The 19,397-nt window shown below is 48.2% G+C and overlaps 1 protein-coding gene across 1 annotated transcript; it reads right to left on the bottom strand.

The window, feature by feature from the left end:
* Positions 1-349: 349 nt before the first annotated feature.
* On the bottom strand, positions 350-9,545 carry LOC129079789 (anaphase-promoting complex subunit 13-like). Its single transcript, XM_054585050.1, has 2 exons — positions 9,315-9,545; positions 350-496 (listed from the first exon to the last, which is right to left on the bottom strand). The coding sequence occupies exons 1-2, from the start codon at positions 9,543-9,545 to the stop codon at positions 350-352; spliced, it is 378 nt and encodes a 125-aa protein (XP_054441025.1).
* Between the last annotated feature and the right edge of the window lie 9,852 nt (positions 9,546-19,397).

The raw sequence follows: 19,397 nt of genomic DNA, 5'->3' as shown, positions 1-19,397 counted from the left end.
AGATTTGATTGGTGCAGGCACAGAGTGGATTTCTTTGTTCTCCAGGTTCCTATTGTGGGCTGACATTGACTGGCACGGATGCAGTCACATGGGTTTGGGGACTGCCAGAAGAGAATCTTTAATCTTATCTAGAAGAGACTCAAAAAGTAACTGAAAAGCCATGAACGGCTTAGATGAAAAGCCATTCATCTAAGAGAGGGTCAGCTGTCTCGCTCTGACACGACCAGGAAGCTGACCTACCTAGAGTTACCAGTTCTAAGCGCCACAGCTCTGTCCTAATGTGAGGAAACTCCTTGCAGAAGGGATGGAGTGTGTGGGTCGGAGCAGGGGGAGTGTCCAGGGGTCATCCTTACTTGGCTTTGAAGCCAGCTTTCTCTTCATTGTTACTTGCCATCTGGATCTCCATCCATACTGTTAACCACTTGTTCATTGCCACCTTCATGCTACATCCCGAGTTGTAACAAGCACCATCATGCATTCCTGTCTTCAGAGTCTGCTGTTGTCAGAAGCAACGCTGAGTCATTTCCCTTAATTTGCCAGTAGGGAAATGGGCAATGCCAGAGAGGAGTCTGTCACTCCAGGACTCAGGTGATGGCTCTCACAGTGGAATGTGGGCTCATTACTATCATTTAGCGCTGTTCCCCCTGAGAGCAATAACAGACAGCTTCTGTTTTGAGGAGCAACAACTATTTCATTTGTTTCATTTCTTATGCAAAGGTTGGCCAGAAGTAACTGTCTTAAGAAGTAATTTGTTGCTCATCTGAAGAACATAAACTAAAAGTCAAAAAAGAGAATACTGGATTCTAGTTCCAACTTCTGACTGAGACCTTTCTGGAATTCAGTTTCCTTTTCTAGAAAAGTATAGATTTAAACTACATGAGGTTTTGGGTCTTTTTCAATCCCTGCCTTTCTCTTACCCCTCCCCAAAAGCATATAGTTTGGGGTTGGTAGTGGTGTGAGAATCTTGACCACTCTTAGAGGTAAAAATGTTCCTGAGTAGTAACAGATATATAAGCAATTGTTTGAACAAATGGAAAAGCCCAATTCCTTCTGATACATTTCATTTGGAAAACTTTAATGGACTTGTTGTTGTTGTTGTTGTTGTTGTTGACAAGTCCAAAAAAGGATGTGGGGGCCAAAGGCCAGAAACAAACATTGCGGTGAGAATGCCTGGCTTTCTGAACTGTAGCTACTGTGACCTTTCAAGGTATGAACTCAAATAAATAGCCCCAAAACACAGTCTGGCCTTGGAGTTGTTCAAAGCAAGTGAGGAGGCAGAATTACAGACGCTTGAGCTCAGGCAGCCTCCTGAAGGGGCTCCAATTGGAAACGCACTCTTCAGGACTGACTAGGGAACTAAGTCCCTGACGGCTCCAAGCACAACAAAAATGGCTCTGGAGGTCAGAAAGAGGAGACAGGCCAGCAATCGCTGCACACTAAACTGGACCCGGCCCGACCGGCTCCTATCCTGGAAGAGCTACTAACCCCCACCCAGCCTAAGGAGACCAGGCCCACCTAGGACTCGTGAAACCATTCCCCAGGCCCCTGGAGTCTCTCTTCTTCTGCAAAATTATGGCCTCACCTGAAATTCTTGTGCACGGTCCCCTAAGCTTCCTGAGAGAAGTATCTGCATGCTCAAGACCCTCTTTTACCTTCTCTAATTCCAGATCAACAGGGGCTACCATCTTGGTTCATTTAATGTGCTTGCACAGTGGGAGAAGGCCAGAAAGGGGGTCTGATTTCACATTTATTGAACAGCTATTTGGTCCGAGCGCTGATGTGTGTGATGCACAGTGCAAGTCAAGAGGGTCTGAAATCAGTCAAGGTGGATGCAAATATGGACCATGAGCAATGTGTGCCTGCCTCTTTCCCTCCCTCCATTCCTCTGTTCCTGCCTTCCTTTCTTCTCTTTTATCAAGTGAGACAAGGTAAAAAGTTACATTTTTTTTATAGAAAAATGAGCTGTCATAAGTGATTATCTCATGTAATGTTCCCAAACTATAGATGAAAAAACTGATATTCATATGAGCAAGTGACTGGCTAAAGTCCATTTTCTGGATTACTAGCCTTCCATGTGTTCTTGAACCTGTTTACCTAGGTAACAGCATTTACCTATTTTGGGGGGGTTATACACTGAAAAGAATTGCAGAAGGATTGATGTGCAAGACTGGTTTCCCAAAGGGGGAGCAGGGGAAGAATGGGGCTTCCTGAACTGAGTCCACGTGTCCTTGTGTAGAATTCTATGCAAACTTCAGTCATGTAGGCCGTTCAAAACAGACCTGTTCATTCATGTAATAATTAAGAAAAACACAGCAGCTCTTACTGCATCCATCTCTGACCTTTAATTAGGTGCAGTGACGCGTTGGAAGCTGCTCTGGCCATAAGGACTACGAAGTTGCTAGTTTAATCATTTCAAAGGTTGCTCTGTTTTATTGTGGCATAAAATTTGTAAGTCTCATATTAAAATGTACAATTAAATGTAACTCGAATAAATTGCTTTAGGCCAAAAAGAACTTTTCCCTTCCTCTTCCTGAAACTAGCCCTGTCCCCCAACCCACCCCCAGTTGCTAACTGTCTATTTTCAAATTCACTAAATCCCTTTGAGGAAAAGAGACGGATGGGCTCTTTGAAAAACAATGTTTAAATAGTCATTTGGCCAGCTTACCTGGCTTAGTCTCAGACTGTCCTCCAGGATGGTGGAAGGACAAGGCAGATTCTGAGGCCATTAGATCCAGTTGGACTGGTCTGTTGATAAAATAAACGAAAAACATAATGACCACCATCCTTCCTGGTTCCCCGTCACCTGTGGAAAAAAGCCCAAGTTCGTAAGCCTGGCAGACAGAGGCTTCATAATCCAGCTCCCTGTGGAAGGAAGCTCACTCCCCCTAGCACAGCGCCCTTTCTGGCCTTTGAGCCTTTGCCCGCCCCATAGCCCTGGCCTGGACCACCCCACCGGCCCCTTTCAACACTTTCAGAATCCTATCCTTTTTCCAATGCCCTGCACCCATCCCACCACGCTTTCTGTGATCTCTCCTGCGTGGACAAGCCTTTCCCTCCTCTGTCCCTTTAGGACACATTGCTTGCACGAGGTCAAAACTGGTTTTAGTTTAGGGTGCTTTAAGTTCTTTGTCTCTGTATCTCAGGCCCCTGGGACTGAACTTTCCACAGCCACACTGAAAACAAACAAACAAACAAACAAACCAAAAACCCTGGCTGGTGTGGCTCAATGGATGGGGTGCCAGTTGGCCTGCAAACCAAAAAGTCGCTGGTTCTATTCCCAGTCAGGGCACATGCCTGGATTGCAGACCAGATCCCCAGTTGGGGGTGTGTGAGAGGCAACTCATTGATGTATGATGGTTCTCTCCCTCTCTTCTCCCTCCCTTCCCTTCTCTCTAAAAATAAGTAAAATCTTAAAAAAAAAAAAAACTGTAAAGACTGAAGATCACCCCAACTTCTCTGTGCAGACCCCTAGCAGAGTGCCCGCCTGGAGTCCAGCTGATGGCCACAGGGTTTGTGGGACATTTGTTCACGTGGACTGTGGACCCATCCACCTCATCCTACCAGCATGACTCACCCGAGAAGAGATTACACTGGGGGCACTTATCCTGGGGGGTGGAGGCCCCTCTTGGGAAACATTGCACTATTGCTTACAGGGGCCAGAGTGGAGGATGAGGTCTTTAAAATACAGAGAATTGAAGGAATGTCTTCTTCATTATAAAATCATCAAGTCAGTTGCAGAAAATGCGGAAAATATATAAAAGACAAAATTATAGAGGAGAGAAAATGGCTCATATTCCTGTCACGCCGGCAGGCCAGCGTTCTTTAAAAGCTTAGACACACCTGCTGACCGAGGGGAGCTGAGTTCAGCCCGGCGCAGAGGGGTGGGTTCAATGGCCTGTGCACAGCCAGGTGAACTGGGGACAGGCTCACTCAGGTTGGGTTTCCGTGCTCTGCATTTTTGATAATGTTTTCAGAAAGGCCTAACTTCTAATTTCATAGAAAAACATTTCACTAGTTACCGAATGGCCCTCAATTCTCCAGTATAACTTGATGCAAGTGTTGATTTTTCACGTGGTAAAATATACATAACATAAAATTTACCATTTTAACTGTTTTTAAATGTACAGTTTAGTGGCATTAAATACATTTATATTGTTGTGTAACCATCATCCTGATCCATCTCCAGAATGTTTTCATCATCCCAAATGTAAAGCATTAACTGCCCATTCCCCCTCCCAGAGCCTCCAGCAACCCCCGTTCTGTTTTCTGTCTATGAATTGGAATACTTTAGGTACCTCATATAAGTGGAGCCATACAGTAAATGTCCTTTTGTGACTGACTTATTACATTTCTCATATTGTCCTCAAGGTCCATCCATGTTGTAGCATGCGCCAGAACTTCCTTTCTTTTTAAGGCTTGGTAATATTTCATTGTATATACGTATCACATTTTGTTTATCCATCCGTCAATAGAAACGTGGGTGGCTTTTGATTGTGCATAACGTTGTTATGAACATAGATGTGCAAATATCTCTTTCAGACCTTCCTTCCAATTCTTCTGAGTATATATAGAAGTAGAATTGCTGGATCATATGGTAATTCTACATCCAATGTTTTTTGAAGATCCATCATGCTGTTTTTCACAGCAGCTGTGCCATTTTACACTTTCATCAGCAATGCACAAGGGGCTCCAATTTCCCCCCATCTTTTCAATCCTTATAATTTTCTCCTTTTGGGGTAGTAGCCATCTTAATGCGTATGAAGTAGTATCTTATGGTGGTTTTCATTCACATTTCTCTGATGACTAGTGATGTTAGGCATTTTTCGTGTGTTTATTGGCCATTTGTATACCTTCCTTGGACAAACGTCTACTCAAGTCTTCTGCCTCTGTTTTAATTGGGTTGTTTGTTTGAGGATTGCTTTTTCAAGCGTGAAATCCTCTCTCCTCCACCCACTGCTCCCAGGCTTGACAACCTCCGACCAAACAGCCTCCTTGGAACACTCATGACTCCAAACACATCGTCATCAGGAACAGAATGCTGGGGACAGAGAGCAAATCTCATAACACTCGTCTCAGGAGGAACACCACTAATAACCAGGTATGGGTGGACATGAGTCTGGGAGCTGTCACTGCGGATTTTAAGAAGGTGACTGTCTGCTTGTGTGTCCCACTATTATTCTTTTATATGTTTTTAGTGTTTCTGTCTTTATTCTTCCCATGTGAGGATGGTGTGCCATATTTTAAATAGACCAAATTCTGCCCCTCTGGGACAATTAGAAAGATTATAAAGTCATGTCCTCAAAGACTACCCTTTTCCTGCAAGAAAGCACCCCGTAAGAAGGAAGGGGTGAGGAGGGGAGAGGGGCACACCCGCTCACAGCGTATCTACTGTCTTCGGGACCTGAGATGGGCCTGTCACACAGGACCTTCTCCCAAGCCTTTCATCATTCGCACAAGGCGTGTTGTTATCTAGGTTTACACGTGGGGACAAAGAGGTTCAGGCAGGTGGACTAATTTTTTTGACATCCCAGCCAGTGACAGGCAGATCTGGGATTTGGAAACCACCCCGGAAGCCCGAGCCCTTAGTTTTGCTCCTGCTGCTGGGACCACACCGCAGTGCTGAGGTGGGCGTCAGGAACCTGCTTCAGGAAGAAAATAGCATTTGCTCTCTCTCTGCTCATCTCAATCCCTCCCTCTCCACTGGACATTTCCACTCAATTTATAGACATATGTAGTCCTCTGTCATCCCCAAAGCCCCATGTCTGCTACAGGATTCCTCCTGCACCTGCTCCTTCTACTCCCCCCAGCCCCCACCACCCCTCACATCCCTGACCGTGGGCTTTGTCCACAGGCCAGCACATTCTTCTTAAAGCTCTGTGCTCCCCGTGCTACAAACAGCCTGTCCTGCTGCTTCTATATGCTCCCGCACTGCTCTTGCTTGGTCCCTTGAGATGGCTCTCTTCCTCTGCCTGCCCATGTAATATCGGGGGCCCCAGCCTGCCTTTTGAACCCTCTTCCTACCTTTCTGTACATGCAGACCCCTTGAGAACCTGATGACAGTCATAATTTGTCTCCCCAGAAAAGGACACATGCACAGCACATTTCTACTACTTTGACTGCAATTTTGGGAAATTTGTAGGCTGATCTCCCTCTCAGTCTTTTAGGTGCAGAGAGCCTGCTTTAAAAGCAGCAGTTTGTCGACTCCAGTTTTAGTCCCATTTCTGGACAAGCTCTTTTCATCTATGGCTTCTTAGACCCTGATTGCCACCCAGAACCTTCCCCCGTGCTCAGATCTGATTTCAGACTCAGTTTGAAGTCTACATCGTGGTTTCTCAGGACTTACCCACGGCCTGTTCAAGATGAGCCCGCCACCTTGCCCCCTCCTCTTCTCTCCTGTGCTCTTCATGGTATCCACCATCCACTCGGTCACCCATGCCAAAACACTGGCCACTTCCCTTCATGAATTTTTCTCTTTCATTACCTGTGGCGTGGACTCCTAATTGCCCTCCTCACATAATTATAAAAGTTTTAATTTTGCACGTGGACCTCAGCTCAAGACTACATTGCCTTTGCAGGTAAGGACAGCCACATGATTAAGTTCTTGTCAATGCAATGTGAGCAGAAGGGATGTGATAGTTTCTAGGTCATGTCTTGAAGTGGAAAAACTGAGCCCTTTCCTTCCTCTCTCCTTCTTTTCCTTTGGCAGGCATATGAATATGAAAGGAGAAGCTGGAGTAGCCTTTTTTTTTAATTTTAAAGATTTTATTTATTTATTTTTACAGAGAGTTAAGGAAAGGAGAGAAACATTGATGTGAGAGAGAAACATCAACCAGCCGCCCTTCATACACGCCCCAACCAGGGACCAAACCCTCAACCCAGGCATGTGCTCTGACTAAGAATTGCATTGACAACCTTTTGCTTTACAGGACAATGCTCACCTCACTGAGCCACACTGGTCAGGGCAGGAGCAGCCATTTTGGACGTGAGATGGCAATCGTGGGTTTAGAACGTTAGAGCAGAAAAATGGAATGTCAGCCCCTCATACCATCAAGCTACCATCCCAGCCATAGGTGAGAAACAAATATCCACCTTGCTTAAGCTCTTGCTAGTTTTGGCTCACCTTGTGATGGTGATTTAACCCAAATGGTAACAGCCCCACTGTATTATCCCACACTCCACCATAGTCAATTCATCACCATGTTTTACCAATTTCACTCCTCATATTACCTCTTGATTCAGTCCCGTCTCTCCATTGTCAGAGCCCCATCTTAGCTCAGGTTTTCATCATCGCCCATCTGAGCTGGAATTTTTTATTAGGTCTTCCTGTCCCCATTATTCCTCCTCCCCCTCCTCGCCTCTCCCCTGCCAGAACCATCCATCTTCTCCGGACCAGTGTTTCTCAGCCTCAGCTCTATTGACATCTCAGCCCAGACAATTCTTTGTTGTGAAGTTGTCCTCTACACTGGAGGATGTTTAGCAGCATCTCTGTTCTGTCCTTAGTAGATGCCACTTGCATTCACCCAGTAGGGACAACCAAAAACATCTCCAGACATTGCCAAATTTTCCCCAGGAGGGAGGCAAGATAGCCCCTGGTTGAAATCTATTGCCTTACACCAACCTGATGTTCCCACATTCCACCATAGTCACATCTGTCCTTGGCCAAACCCTCCTGTGGCCCGCCATGGCCTACAGAATGAGCCGCAATCGATGAGACCCTTCATACATTGTCTCTTGCATTCTCCCCAGAATGGTGCTTCTACTAAGCTCTCACATGCACCCTGCTCTCTGCCTACCTTGAACTCCTTGCCACATGCTGAATGTGCCATGGTCTTTCATGCCTTTCAACCTTGGCAAACGTTATTTTCTTCCCAAATTGCCCAAACACCTGCTCACCTTACCAGGCCAGCCCAAGGATTACCTCCTTGGAGAGACTCCTTCCCACCAGTGTTTCTCAGCCTCAGGCAGGCTCGGTGGCTCCCTTGTGTGGCCCCATCCTATACATGCCTTACACTTGAATATGGCTGTTCATGGGTTTAAATTCCCCTCAGAATGAATTCACTTCTGTGTATCGATACCTAGCCCAGGGCCTGCCTCTTAATGAACTCTCCATTTGCTGAGTCGAGGCTGGGCCTCCACAGTGAGCATCCAGGACGGTGAAGGAAGGGACTGTGTGTGACGTGTTTGACGGTGCAGGAGAGCAGGAGGCTTGGGAATGGGGTGTGCCTGTGTCTGGGCCCCAAATGTCTGAAGGGCTGGTCCAGGGGCCAGACAGTCACCATGGGGTCTGAAAGCGTGAAGAGAGCCACTTGGTATAGATTCCAGGGGGGCAGTTTTAGTGTCAAAAAATGAAACATTAAAAAATAAATAAAACTTTGTATTTTGTCTTTTTTTGTTGTTGTTTTTGTTTTGAAAAGAGAGATTTCAGTTATTCAGTATTTTCAGTTTTTCAGTGATGGACCCAGAAGTATAAACCAGGACCTCCTCCCATGGAGTTTTTAATCTAGATAGAGAACAAGACAGATACCACTTAACTAAGGTAAATAATTCCAGGAGATAAATACGTTTTAAAAATATTAGTTCTCATACAAATGTGTATAAGTAAATACTGATGTTGGGAGGGGGTTGTTTTTTGTTTTTTTGACCATGGTTTTACAGTTATGTCTCAGAGGGCTTTGAGAAGACAAATCCCATTACTGGATAAAACTAGTAATCCACCTAGCCAAGGAACCTTTCTAGAAGCATCAAAAGACGTGGCAGAGAGAGTAGAGGGAACTGTCAGATACTCTTTAATTTGTAAATGTATCCAGGTTTGAAAGCATCATGGAGCATCTCAGGAACCCCAGTGGTCAGTGAATGTGCTTCTAAATGTCGATTACATTTCCAGGCTCCCTACACCCCCTCAGGGGGGCGCAGGGGAGCTTAGTGGTCCGCCTTATGTCGGCTTCCCCTTCCCAGGCCTTCCCTCTCATGTCTTCAGTCACCTGCCACAGGACACACATAAGAAGTTGGGAAATGTTAAACTCTGACAATAAAGCAAAATTAGAGTTAAAGGCAAATATTTAACCGAACATGTTTAAACACAAGCTAGGGAATGAGGAACTTTAGGTTCAAAGAGCCAAATATTCTGCATTCCTGGGAAATCTGTTTCTCATTCTGGTGAGTATTCGCACATTGTGCTTTGTTGTCATAAACAAAGTGGGTATACATTTTTGAGTGTTGATTTATCACTAAAAGATTTGAATTAGGGGACTGAAAGAAAACATTTTGCATCTATGTATTTTTTTTTTTTTAAATCTATCCATGAAAAAGAAGGCAGGTGTCAGTTTCCTTTCAGGGGGAACGTTCTTGTGCAGGTACAGTAAGGCCAAGGCGGTCCACTTCGTCTCTTCTTCTTTACCGGGTTCTGCAGCGCCACCGCGGTCCCGCTCAGGCTCCGGACGCTCCTTCAGTGGTATTGCAACGTCCTCGGAGGGCAGCTCATCTTCTCGCCAAGCATCGTCAATCAAACCCAAGACCCTTCCGTCTCTCTGTACTCCACTGTCCATTCTCCTGCGGGTTTGGTCTTGTCAAGCCAGCACCCGACCCAGTGCTGCACCCGCCGCCGCCTCCGGAGCCCACCCTCCGCACCCTGTGATCCCTGTTTTTTGTCTTTGAAAGTGGTTGTTCTAATTGTCAGATGCAATTCAGGCATGCATCTCACTTTTATTTAAATGGGACATAAACAACACATAGTTATAAGAAATCCTCATTCCTCGCTGGTCCTTCCCTCCACTCTTGTAGCAGTTTTGAGTGTATCCATCCAAATTCATTTCTAAATATTGCTATATAGATATAGAAGAAGAAATTTTTGTGTGTAATAAGCATATATACATACATATGTGTATATATGCAGATATGTGTCTGTACATGCCTATATGCTTACATATATACATGTGTATATAAACACACATACATGTGTTATGTGTGTATAGAAACACATATATGCACATCCATAGAGATATCTAGCTGGATGATGCCACATGTGGCACGTCAGGGAGCGCCATGGGTCCCTGCTTGTCCTCCTCTGAGCAACAACAGCCGCGGGGGGATGGAGCACGTCGCAGGGAGCACGGCCCTCCGGGATCTGAGGGTTACTGTCCAGACCAGCCCAGATGGGAGCAGGGACTCTGAATCCCGCAGAGCCCGTCCCAAGAGCGTCACGGATGGGGGAATAAACATGAGTCGTTGCAAACACTTCTCTGTTTGCCAGGAGAGGGGATGTGACACACTCCTCAAGTGGGGAAGGCCCCGAGTCCCTTTGTTCAAAGGCTTTTATTGAAAGGGTTATCAGTGGGGCCAGGTAACAGGAATGCACAGGTTTTCTCATTACATCCGTGTGTTAATGTTCACAGAAAATGGGTGATATTTTGAAGAAAACAAATGGCAGGAACACAGCGACTTATATGGGTCTGAGAGGAGACTAGTAAACAAGAGAGACGACTAAACATGAGAGCGTAGTAAACACAAGAGTGCCTAAGGGTATAGGTTTAGGGTCTGTGAATAATGCAAATTTCCTTCCCAGCCTGAGCTGGCTATTGCTTCTGAGGTAAAAACAAAGCACACTTTAAAGAATTTACTTTTAGGCCTGATTTCCCTGGGAACCACCAGATATTGTTTAGGACCATCTCCAGTTTTATTTCGAGCCTGAGCCAGGTGCAGGGAGGGAGCCGCCAAGAGACAAGGGGACTTCTTTCAGAAAGAATGAGGACTCTGGCCATGTCCAAGCCGAGCCAAGGAGTACGGGCTTTTTTGCCCGTTAGTGTGTTCCCCAAGTCCTTGTCTGCACCCATACCGGCCGATGTCTGGCTTAGGTTGCCCCTTCCATCAGGGGTCTTACCCGTCATCAACAAGCGACCATCACAGGGCCGAGCAGGGAGGCAGGAGCTATGTCTCTACCAGAGGGGAAAGGTTATGTCTCCTCAGGGGCCTGTTTCTCCAAGGCCTCCCTGATCATTTCCAGCCTTGGGGCCCTCCCGCCTGTCGGCAGGGTTACAGTCCCTGAAACCAGACAGGGAGTTTCCCAACAGGATGACATTTTCTCCCCGCCGCACAGCTCTTTTTTGTTCCTCTTCATCTGTGTGGGGGTAGGTCTTTGGCAGGGATCTTGGCGGTGCACTCCTTCAGTTCTGCCATGAGAGCCTGTCCACCTGAACAGCAGGGATGCCTGCTGGTCTTTGAGACTCACCGTTCTGAGGAACCACCTACAATTCCTCCTTCAGAGAACAGCCAGGCAGTGGGAATGAGATGGGACCATGGCTGCCTATTGGGAGCTTGGTGGTCCCGTGGTCTTCTCTGTGCCCGAGGCGGCCGGGCCCCCGCGAGAGGAGCAGCAGGTGAGAGCAGAGCAGTGACCTGGGGAAGGAGAGAAGGGGGAACACGGGCAGAGGGAGCCCTGGACGCCCATCTGCCACTGACTCCATGGGCACTGCAGGGTCACTTGATGGGAAAACTGATGTTTTGTACCATCTTTTTATATTAGTATGATTGATAAAGAGTGAGATTGTTTTCTTCACTATGTTTCCCATATGTTAAAATATAACTGAAGAGTTATACATTTATGGCTTTTTCCTGTAAAACCAATAAGTACAATCATATTATATATACCGGGGGGGGGGCCCAAAGTAGGTTTACAGTGATTTGTATGGAAAATGATACAAAAATTAATAAATAATAATACAGGAATAAACTGCATTTCACATACTCACAACTGTAAACCTGCTTTTGCCCCACCCTATATATTAATCCACTTAGTACATTGGATATATTTTCTTTCTCAGGAAATCAAGATGCATCCAATCTTTTTTAATTGGTTACTTGGGTATGGATGTTCACAAAGCATGAAATCATTGTCTTATGGATGGACATTTGCATTATTTACACTGATCTGTTATTACCAAAAGGCCATACTGAGCGTTCTCAAATGTACAGCTTTGTATCCACACTCGGGACCATGTCTGCTTATTGGCGCTGATGCTGGCGAACGGGTTTACGTATTTTGAATTTTGGTAGCTACTGCTCTAACAATTAATATTCCCATCAATAAAGAACACTCGCATTTTTGTCAACCCTGGAGGTTCTCCATCTTTTTTATCCTGCCAGTCTACCAGGGGGGACCTCCCCCTATGATACTGCCCAGCCCATCCACAAAGTGGGCAGAGCAGGGCCACGGCCCCATCTCTCGAGGGCGCTATGAAAGGATTTCGTCCCCACTGCGGAGGCTGGTTCACAGGACCTCCACTTCTCTAGATTCTATGCTTATTAACTCGACTAGAGAAACGTGTGTAGGTGGAAAGGATCAGAGTTCTCTGAAGCCCAGAGGCAACCCTGGCCCTTCTGGTTCTCCTGGCGGGGGCTGGAAAGTGAGCCCTGAGGTTTTTGGGGCCTGCGGGTGGTGAATCAGGCTTTTACTTTCACCTACTGAGGGCTGACTGGAGCCATTTTGTTTTCTCTGTGAGAGAGAATGTCCTTCCTAATGAAAGAGGGGGTCTCAGTGGGCTAAAGCTCAAAGGTCCTGTAGCTGAAACCCTACAGCTGCCCTCAGCCTGGAAACATGGTCCTTCCTGGGTGGCCTGGCTAGTGTTGAAATCCATGTCCTAGCACAAGGACCAAAGAGGATGATAAGAGTGCTTTGAAAACTGTATGCCCTGTGGAGCCCCCCAGGGTCCTCTGTGAGACCTGGAAACCCTGTCATACTATACGTCCTGCAGCCTGACCATGCCTCTCCCCTCCTGTAAAGCCTTCCTTGGTTCCCTATGGCCAGGAGAGGGACATTGCACACCGTGGGGAGGTATCCCAGACCTCCCCGGTGAAGCCTGCCACACGCCTGGGCTCCAGCCCAGCTCAGTCTTTGGTCCAGAGCCCTCTCCCCTTCTTGCTGTGATGTGATGATTTTCCTTAACTCACTCCCCCCACATTTCCAGGGCCCACTCATCTTTTGAGGAAAACTTCTACATGAAACTCAAGCCCAGTCCCTTCAAAGGCACCTGCATTTTTCAACCTGAAGAAGGTTTTACCACTAACCCCACTCCCTGTGTCATCTCACAATTCTTAACCTGCACAGCCTCTCTCTCATTTATAGTAGTTATGTGCATCGGAGCACACAACCCAGCAATGGTGGCAAAACAGCATATAATCAGTGCACAAGCTAGGGGCTGAAGCCTGGTTTCGTCACTGAGCGTGCGACCTTGGGGAAATTAGTTAACTGCCCTGGGCCTCAGTTTTCTTATCTGGAAAATGAGGGCTATCACTCCCACTCACAGAATTATTTGGTAGACCAGTGGTCTTGACTCTGTGTGTGTGTGTGTGTGTGTGTGTGTGTGCGCGCGCGCGTGCATGTGTGTGTTTTGATTCTCTAGGGGACATTTGACAAAGAGCAGAGACATTTTTGGTTGTCACGACTTGGCAGGGGAGGGAAAGCTCTTGGTGTCTGTTGGGTAGAGACCAGGGATGCTTTAAGCATCTTACAGCACACAGGACAGCTACTCACAACAAAAGCTTCTCTATCCCCAAATGTCAATAGTGGCGAGGCTGAGAAACTTGGTATAGATGAAATAATGTATAAATGTGGGCTCTCTGGTTCACAGTAGGTGTTTCATCAACGTGTTTCATCGATTCTTCCTTCCCAGTGAGTGTCAGGTCTTTATGGGCAAGAAATGTATCTGATTCATTCCTGTCTCGTACACAGCTTCCAGCACAGGGCCTGGCACAGAGTGACTGAATGTTAGGATTAGAAAGAAAGGAAAGAATGTAAAAAGGGGGCATTCTTATTCTTGCAGGTTCTATAAAAATGCAGTTAAAGACCCCAGTTTTGGGACGTGGAGGTACCAAGCTCATAGGAGGGAAGTAGTTCTCCACGTGGGATATTATTGGGAAGGGAGGCTGTGTTGAAGCCTTGGGCTGGGAGCTGTGTGGAGACCTACTCCAAGCAGCGTCTACCCCGCCTGGGCACGTGTCACTTGGGCTCACAGACAGGGCACTTTTTGTTTCTGGCTCTGAATCATGGTGCCACGGTGAGGAGGCATGTGGCATGATTCAGGCAGAGGGCTTGACCATGGCAAGCCACCCAAATGACTATTTCAGTAATAACACTATGCACTTTTATGTTTTCCTTTCATCACAGATCTCAAAGCATGGCACAAACATTAATTAAGGTTCTTGGCATTCCATGAGGCACTGTGTGTAAAAGTCACTCTCCCCACTTGACTGAGAGGGTGAATTGAGCCAGGGAGGGCAGGCGGCGTAGTCAAACGCAGCTCAGATCTAGTTGAGGCTCCTTCTTTGAGGAGAAGCAGGGGTATGGCAGCCTCCCGTCCCTCCAACTATGACGTTGTTCTCCTCTTCCTCAGCCCTCCTGGTGACGCCACGGATAGAAGTGGTTTCCTGGACCTTACAGGGATGGCTGGACGTGGGCTCCCACACAGGGGCGAAGGGCGCAGGGAGCCCCTCGTCTCAGATATGCCCCTTGACTGCTGTGTGTGTGAGGGGACAGTGAGGGGACACTGGGTGATGTCAGAAGGGAGGTGACACATTGTTTTTAGGAGGGACGCCACAGCTCTAACTTCTTCTTTGGAATGAAATGATTTTTCCAAAATGGTAACAATAGGTGAATTGCGTTAAGCAAATAAGAATGTTTCTTTATTCTCGTGCATTTTCTGTACATTTGAAATCACTCTCAAATATAGTTTAAGATAAAAAGGAAAGAATGAATGCCTCTTCTAGAGCCACACAGTTGTTTTCTACAGCCACAATAGCCGATGCAGCCAGTCCAAAAGAAACATTGGAGGAAATGAGAGAAGAAGAAAATGTGTTCTTTAAAAAAATTTTTTTAAAGTGCATAGATAGAGAGCAGGCTGACAGCTCTTGCGAGGGTGGGGGGCGGGTCAGAGGGTTAGTGGGTGGAGAGAATTGGGCAAAAAGAGAAAAGGACTCATGGGCATGGAAAACAGCGTGGTGATGGCGGGGGAGGGGGATTGGGGAGAGGGTGATAAGGGGGATAAATGGTAGTGGAAAAAAATACAATTAAAAAAAATTTTTTATGTGGCAAAAGAAGAGAACCCCTTGCACTTAAGCAGGCAGGTGTGGCTCCCTTGGTGAAGCGACTGTCCTTGCCCGTCGGGGCGCTGCAGCGGCGCGGTCGCCCCTCCCCGTCACCGCCGACACTGCCCCCTGCAGTGACTCACGCCCGGGACCGTTTAAATACCGGGAGCGAACGGCGAGCAGCACTCATGCTGCAGCCTTGAGCCGCCCTGCGTCCTCCTCCTGCTCTCCAGCTCCCTGTGGTCCACGGTGGGCGGGCGGGCGCCGCGCTGCTGGTAAGTAGGTGGGCTGGCCCTCTCTCTCCCCTCTCGCCGCTGCCCGCCTGGAAAGACCTGGCTATCATACCACCCCCATCTGCTGCTGACCCCTTCCCCTGGCAAGCGACTCCCGAAGGGGCAGGGCTGGCGTGGTGCCTGGGGATGATGCTCTCAGCTCCGCCAAGTAGAGCCTGCGCCGCCGGAGGGGTGCGTAGCGTGCACACACTGCCCCGCGCGCCGGGAGCCGCCGGCTCCTGCTCTGGATCCGTGACCAGCCTTCACTTGCCCTTACCGTCCCAGGAGGTCAACCTGGGGTGCTGAGAAGACATTCTAAAGACCGGCAAGGCACATCGGAGTTGACCAAATTATCACACGAGTTACCCATTGAGTTTCCTCTTTCTGATACTAGCTCCACGGAGGGAAGAGTTTCTCTTCTTGAGGAGATTCAGGTTACTTGAACCCATGTCCTCCTCCCTGGCACTCACTGCGGGGGCCACCAGTGGCCTGCCCTGCATTTGGGTCTGTACAGGACCCCCGAGACTTTGCTTCAGGGGGTTTTCCCAGCCGAGGATCTCTCCTCTTTTCATAGTTACAGTTGCTACAAAATCAGATGTGCTGGTGCCTGGTTTTCCACCAGTTGTGGACAATCATCTGTGGGCTCATAACTGTTCTGGGTTCTAAGTTTGTGTGGGGCTTAGGCGGCTCAACGGTGGCAGCTTCCCCCTCTTGCCAGGCGGGGTCGGGGGCGTGGCTGAGGCTGCTGGCTTTGAGCAGGGAGAGTCAGGGCTGGAGATGGACTTGATGTAGGTGCTGTGCATGTAAAATTGGGACTGTTGTGCCCTTGTCGGTGTGGCTCAGTTAGTTGGAGCGTTGTCCCATACACAGAAGGTCGTGGGTTCTAATCCCGATCAGGGCCCATACTTGGGTTGCGGGTTTGGTCCCCAGTCTGGGTGTGAATGGGAGGCAATCGATCAATGTTTCTCTTGTCACATCGATGTTTCTCTCTCTCTCTCTCTCCCCCCATCTCTCAATCTCTGTCTCTCTTTCCCCTCCCCTTTCGTTCTCCGGTAAGGATTTTTAAAAAATATTGTGACTGTTGTACCTTTACCAGCATCTCTGCTCAAATGTAGAGGCAGGAGCGAAGCCAAGGATCCAACAGTGGAAAACCAGAACTTTCCAGAGCCCACCAGAGCCAAAGTGTGAGAGAGACAATCTACCTCCAGGGCCAAGTATGTCACCTCAGGGCAGGCTGCGACTCTCTCTTGGATGGCACGTCACCCAGACTGAAGGTGCTGGATGCCTGTCTGTCACACTCCTGCCTGTCCTTGGGGATTATCTGGGATTATATCACTGTATCTCAGGTGGTTTTCAGATGATGTGTCAGTGCCACTGGCTCCTAATTTAGAAATTCTCTAAATGGCTGTCATTTCTTTTACTCTGCATCAACTGAACATCTGGGATACATTCAGGGCCAGACAGTCCCATGTGCTTGTGGTCCTGAGTCAGCTGGGCGGGCTCTGCAGTGATGAGACCAGCATGTGAGAGAGGTCGGCCAGGGCGAAGTGTTCTGAGCAGACCCGGCAGCGAGTTAGGGCACCCATGGAAGGTTCTCCCTAGGTCCAGGGAACATTACCTGGGCTTGCTCCATAAATGGAGGGGATGGGGTTGGGGCACAGGTTGGAGTAGGTCCAGATGTAGAGAAATAAGAAGAGACGGGAGAGGAGTTGTCCCGCCGATTACGCTGATCCTGCCAGCAAGCACTCAGAGGCGGTGATTACACATGGCAATTTGCTTCTCTAAACCCTGACCACGAAAGACGGGCTGCAGCTTCTGGTTTCACTGTCTCCCTTGGCTTCTGGGACACAGGGTTTGGAAACCATTTCCAAGATGCTCTGATGAGGGACTGATCCATTTTCATCTAACTGGGGCCCCCAGGTGTTACCCTGAGAAGGGGCCGTCTCCCCTGACTTCTTTAATAAAAGCCCTGAGTGGGAGCTTCTCCTGCTTGGCTGGCAAATCTGCCAGCACCTTCTGCTGCTTTTGCCAAGCTAATTACAGCCCTATGTGGGCCTCTGCAGGAAGCCCTCTCTCTCTAACCCTGGGGCTGGAAAAGGCTTGCTTTTTTCTTACTCATTTTCTTTCTTAAACAAACGAACAATATTTTGGTTTTGAAAAGTTGTAAGAGATGGAGCCAACAATTGATTCAGGTGGAAGATGAGGGCGTGGCCAGTCTTCCTTTGGGGATCTGGGATGCTTTGTGTTTGAGGGGGAACATTCCTAAATTGGGAACCACCCCCAATGGGGCTGAGTGTGGAGATCAACTCCTGTGGTGACCCTTTCCGTTCCTTCCGTCCATTTCCAGGCCACTCAGGTGGAACTAGCAAACACAAATATCAGAGCAGCTCTAAGGAAGAACATCCCGCAAACCATATAGCCTGGGAGTTGGGAGAGCAACTCGCAACTTGTTTGCTCATAACACTGGGCAGCTGGAGGGTGGATTGTATAGGAGCCTGAGGTCATTCGGGAATGGAGGGAGCAAAGCCACCTCTAGTTCCCTTCCAGGCACTGCCAGACACATGGTTAACAAGGTCCTGAAGGCTTGTGACAAGGTTCAGAAATTCAGGTAGAGAGCTCTGATCTTGGGAATCTTCAACCGATGGTGTGACCTTGGGCAAGTCCCCTCCTCCTCCTGGGTCCCTTAGTTTTCCTGTATCCAAAATGACCGTATGGTTTGACAAGATGGTCTCAAAAGGTCCTTTCACCTCTGTTGCTCTGGGCTCTAAGCACTGCTTCTGAAAACAGCTTCTTCTACTGGGCTTAACTTAGCACAAAGCCTGGATTCCTGACGGGGATGCAGAAAGGGCCACTAGAGGAAATATTGATCCAGGGAGCTGGCTCGGCCTGGGGCCTGGCCTTCGGACTTTCCGATCCTGGGTCAGTCTCTCTGTTCTTGACACTAAATGATGCAGATCATGAGCATTGGGTCCCAGCTGGTCTAGGCCTTGAGTCATGCATGCTTCTGAGTGTGGACCGTGGACACCTTCGTTACAGATATCTGGCGAGTTTGTTAAATGTGCAAGGTCTTGGAGATCTTGGGCCCTTCAGACTTGGGGATTGGAATCTCCTGTGGGGGGAACCTCCGGAGACCTTGATTTTACTCCAGAGCAGAATGAATAATAATTGTAAATAAGATTTATTGAGTCCTCTTTTTGTGCCAAGAAGAAATCCAAGGGTTTTATGTGTCTTAACTCATTTAATCCTCACAGCCACAACACTGTGAGGTCAGTTCTATGAAGCAAGCAAGCAAGCAAGCTTCCCGGGCACTTCCAGGTGATTTTTATGGACTGATGGGGCCGGGGGGTGCAGTACCCCTCTTTAGTGAGGTGGGGAGGCCTGGATGCACTGAGCCTCCCTGTCAGACCATGCCTTCAGACCCTAAGCACTTGGCACTTAGGAGAAGGCTGGGGGGGGGGTGGACACTGGCAGGCAGGGTGAGGGGAGGAGCCACCCTTCAACAATTCCAAACCTGTCATCTCGGCCAGCTGGACAGGGTCACTTCTCCTTGAAGACGAGGCCATGTTTAGGGAGACCTTGGTGGGGAGACGGCACCAGCTAGGGACGGAGGGCCTCTCTCTGGGCCTTATTTCCCCCAAGTGTTTTGGGAGGAGCCAGGACCAGAGGCTCCTTAAGGCCTCTCTGAGCTCCTGGGTACCGTGAAATGGCTGTTGGCTCTGTGAAGACGCACCAATTAGCAAGTGGGATTGCCCTGCCTGGCACAAGCGGGGCCAAAAGATGGGTACAAGCTCCTCAGGCCTTGGCATGAAGGCAAGGCTGGGTGAGACGGCGCTGCTGGCAGTTTGGTGTGGCCTGTTAGGAAGAGAGGATGAAGAGAATGACAGGGCTTCAGGTCAAATCTCCCTTCTGTCTCCAATTAGAAGATGTCAGAGCTGCCAGGGGCCCCTGGAAGTCTTTACAGGAGAGGAAATCAAGATCTGGGGAATTTGCCTAGATTCACACTCAAGCTTAGTATCAAGACCAGAGTAACACATTCATCGCCTGGCTCTT

Source organism: Pteronotus mesoamericanus, unplaced genomic scaffold (assembly GCF_021234165.1).
Source record: "Pteronotus mesoamericanus isolate MK-2021 breed Mesoamerican mustached bat unplaced genomic scaffold, CSHL_Meso_final contig_82, whole genome shotgun sequence".
Lineage (NCBI taxonomy): Eukaryota > Metazoa > Chordata > Mammalia > Chiroptera > Mormoopidae > Pteronotus > Pteronotus mesoamericanus.
This window is presented reverse-complemented; position numbering and strand designations above follow the sequence as displayed.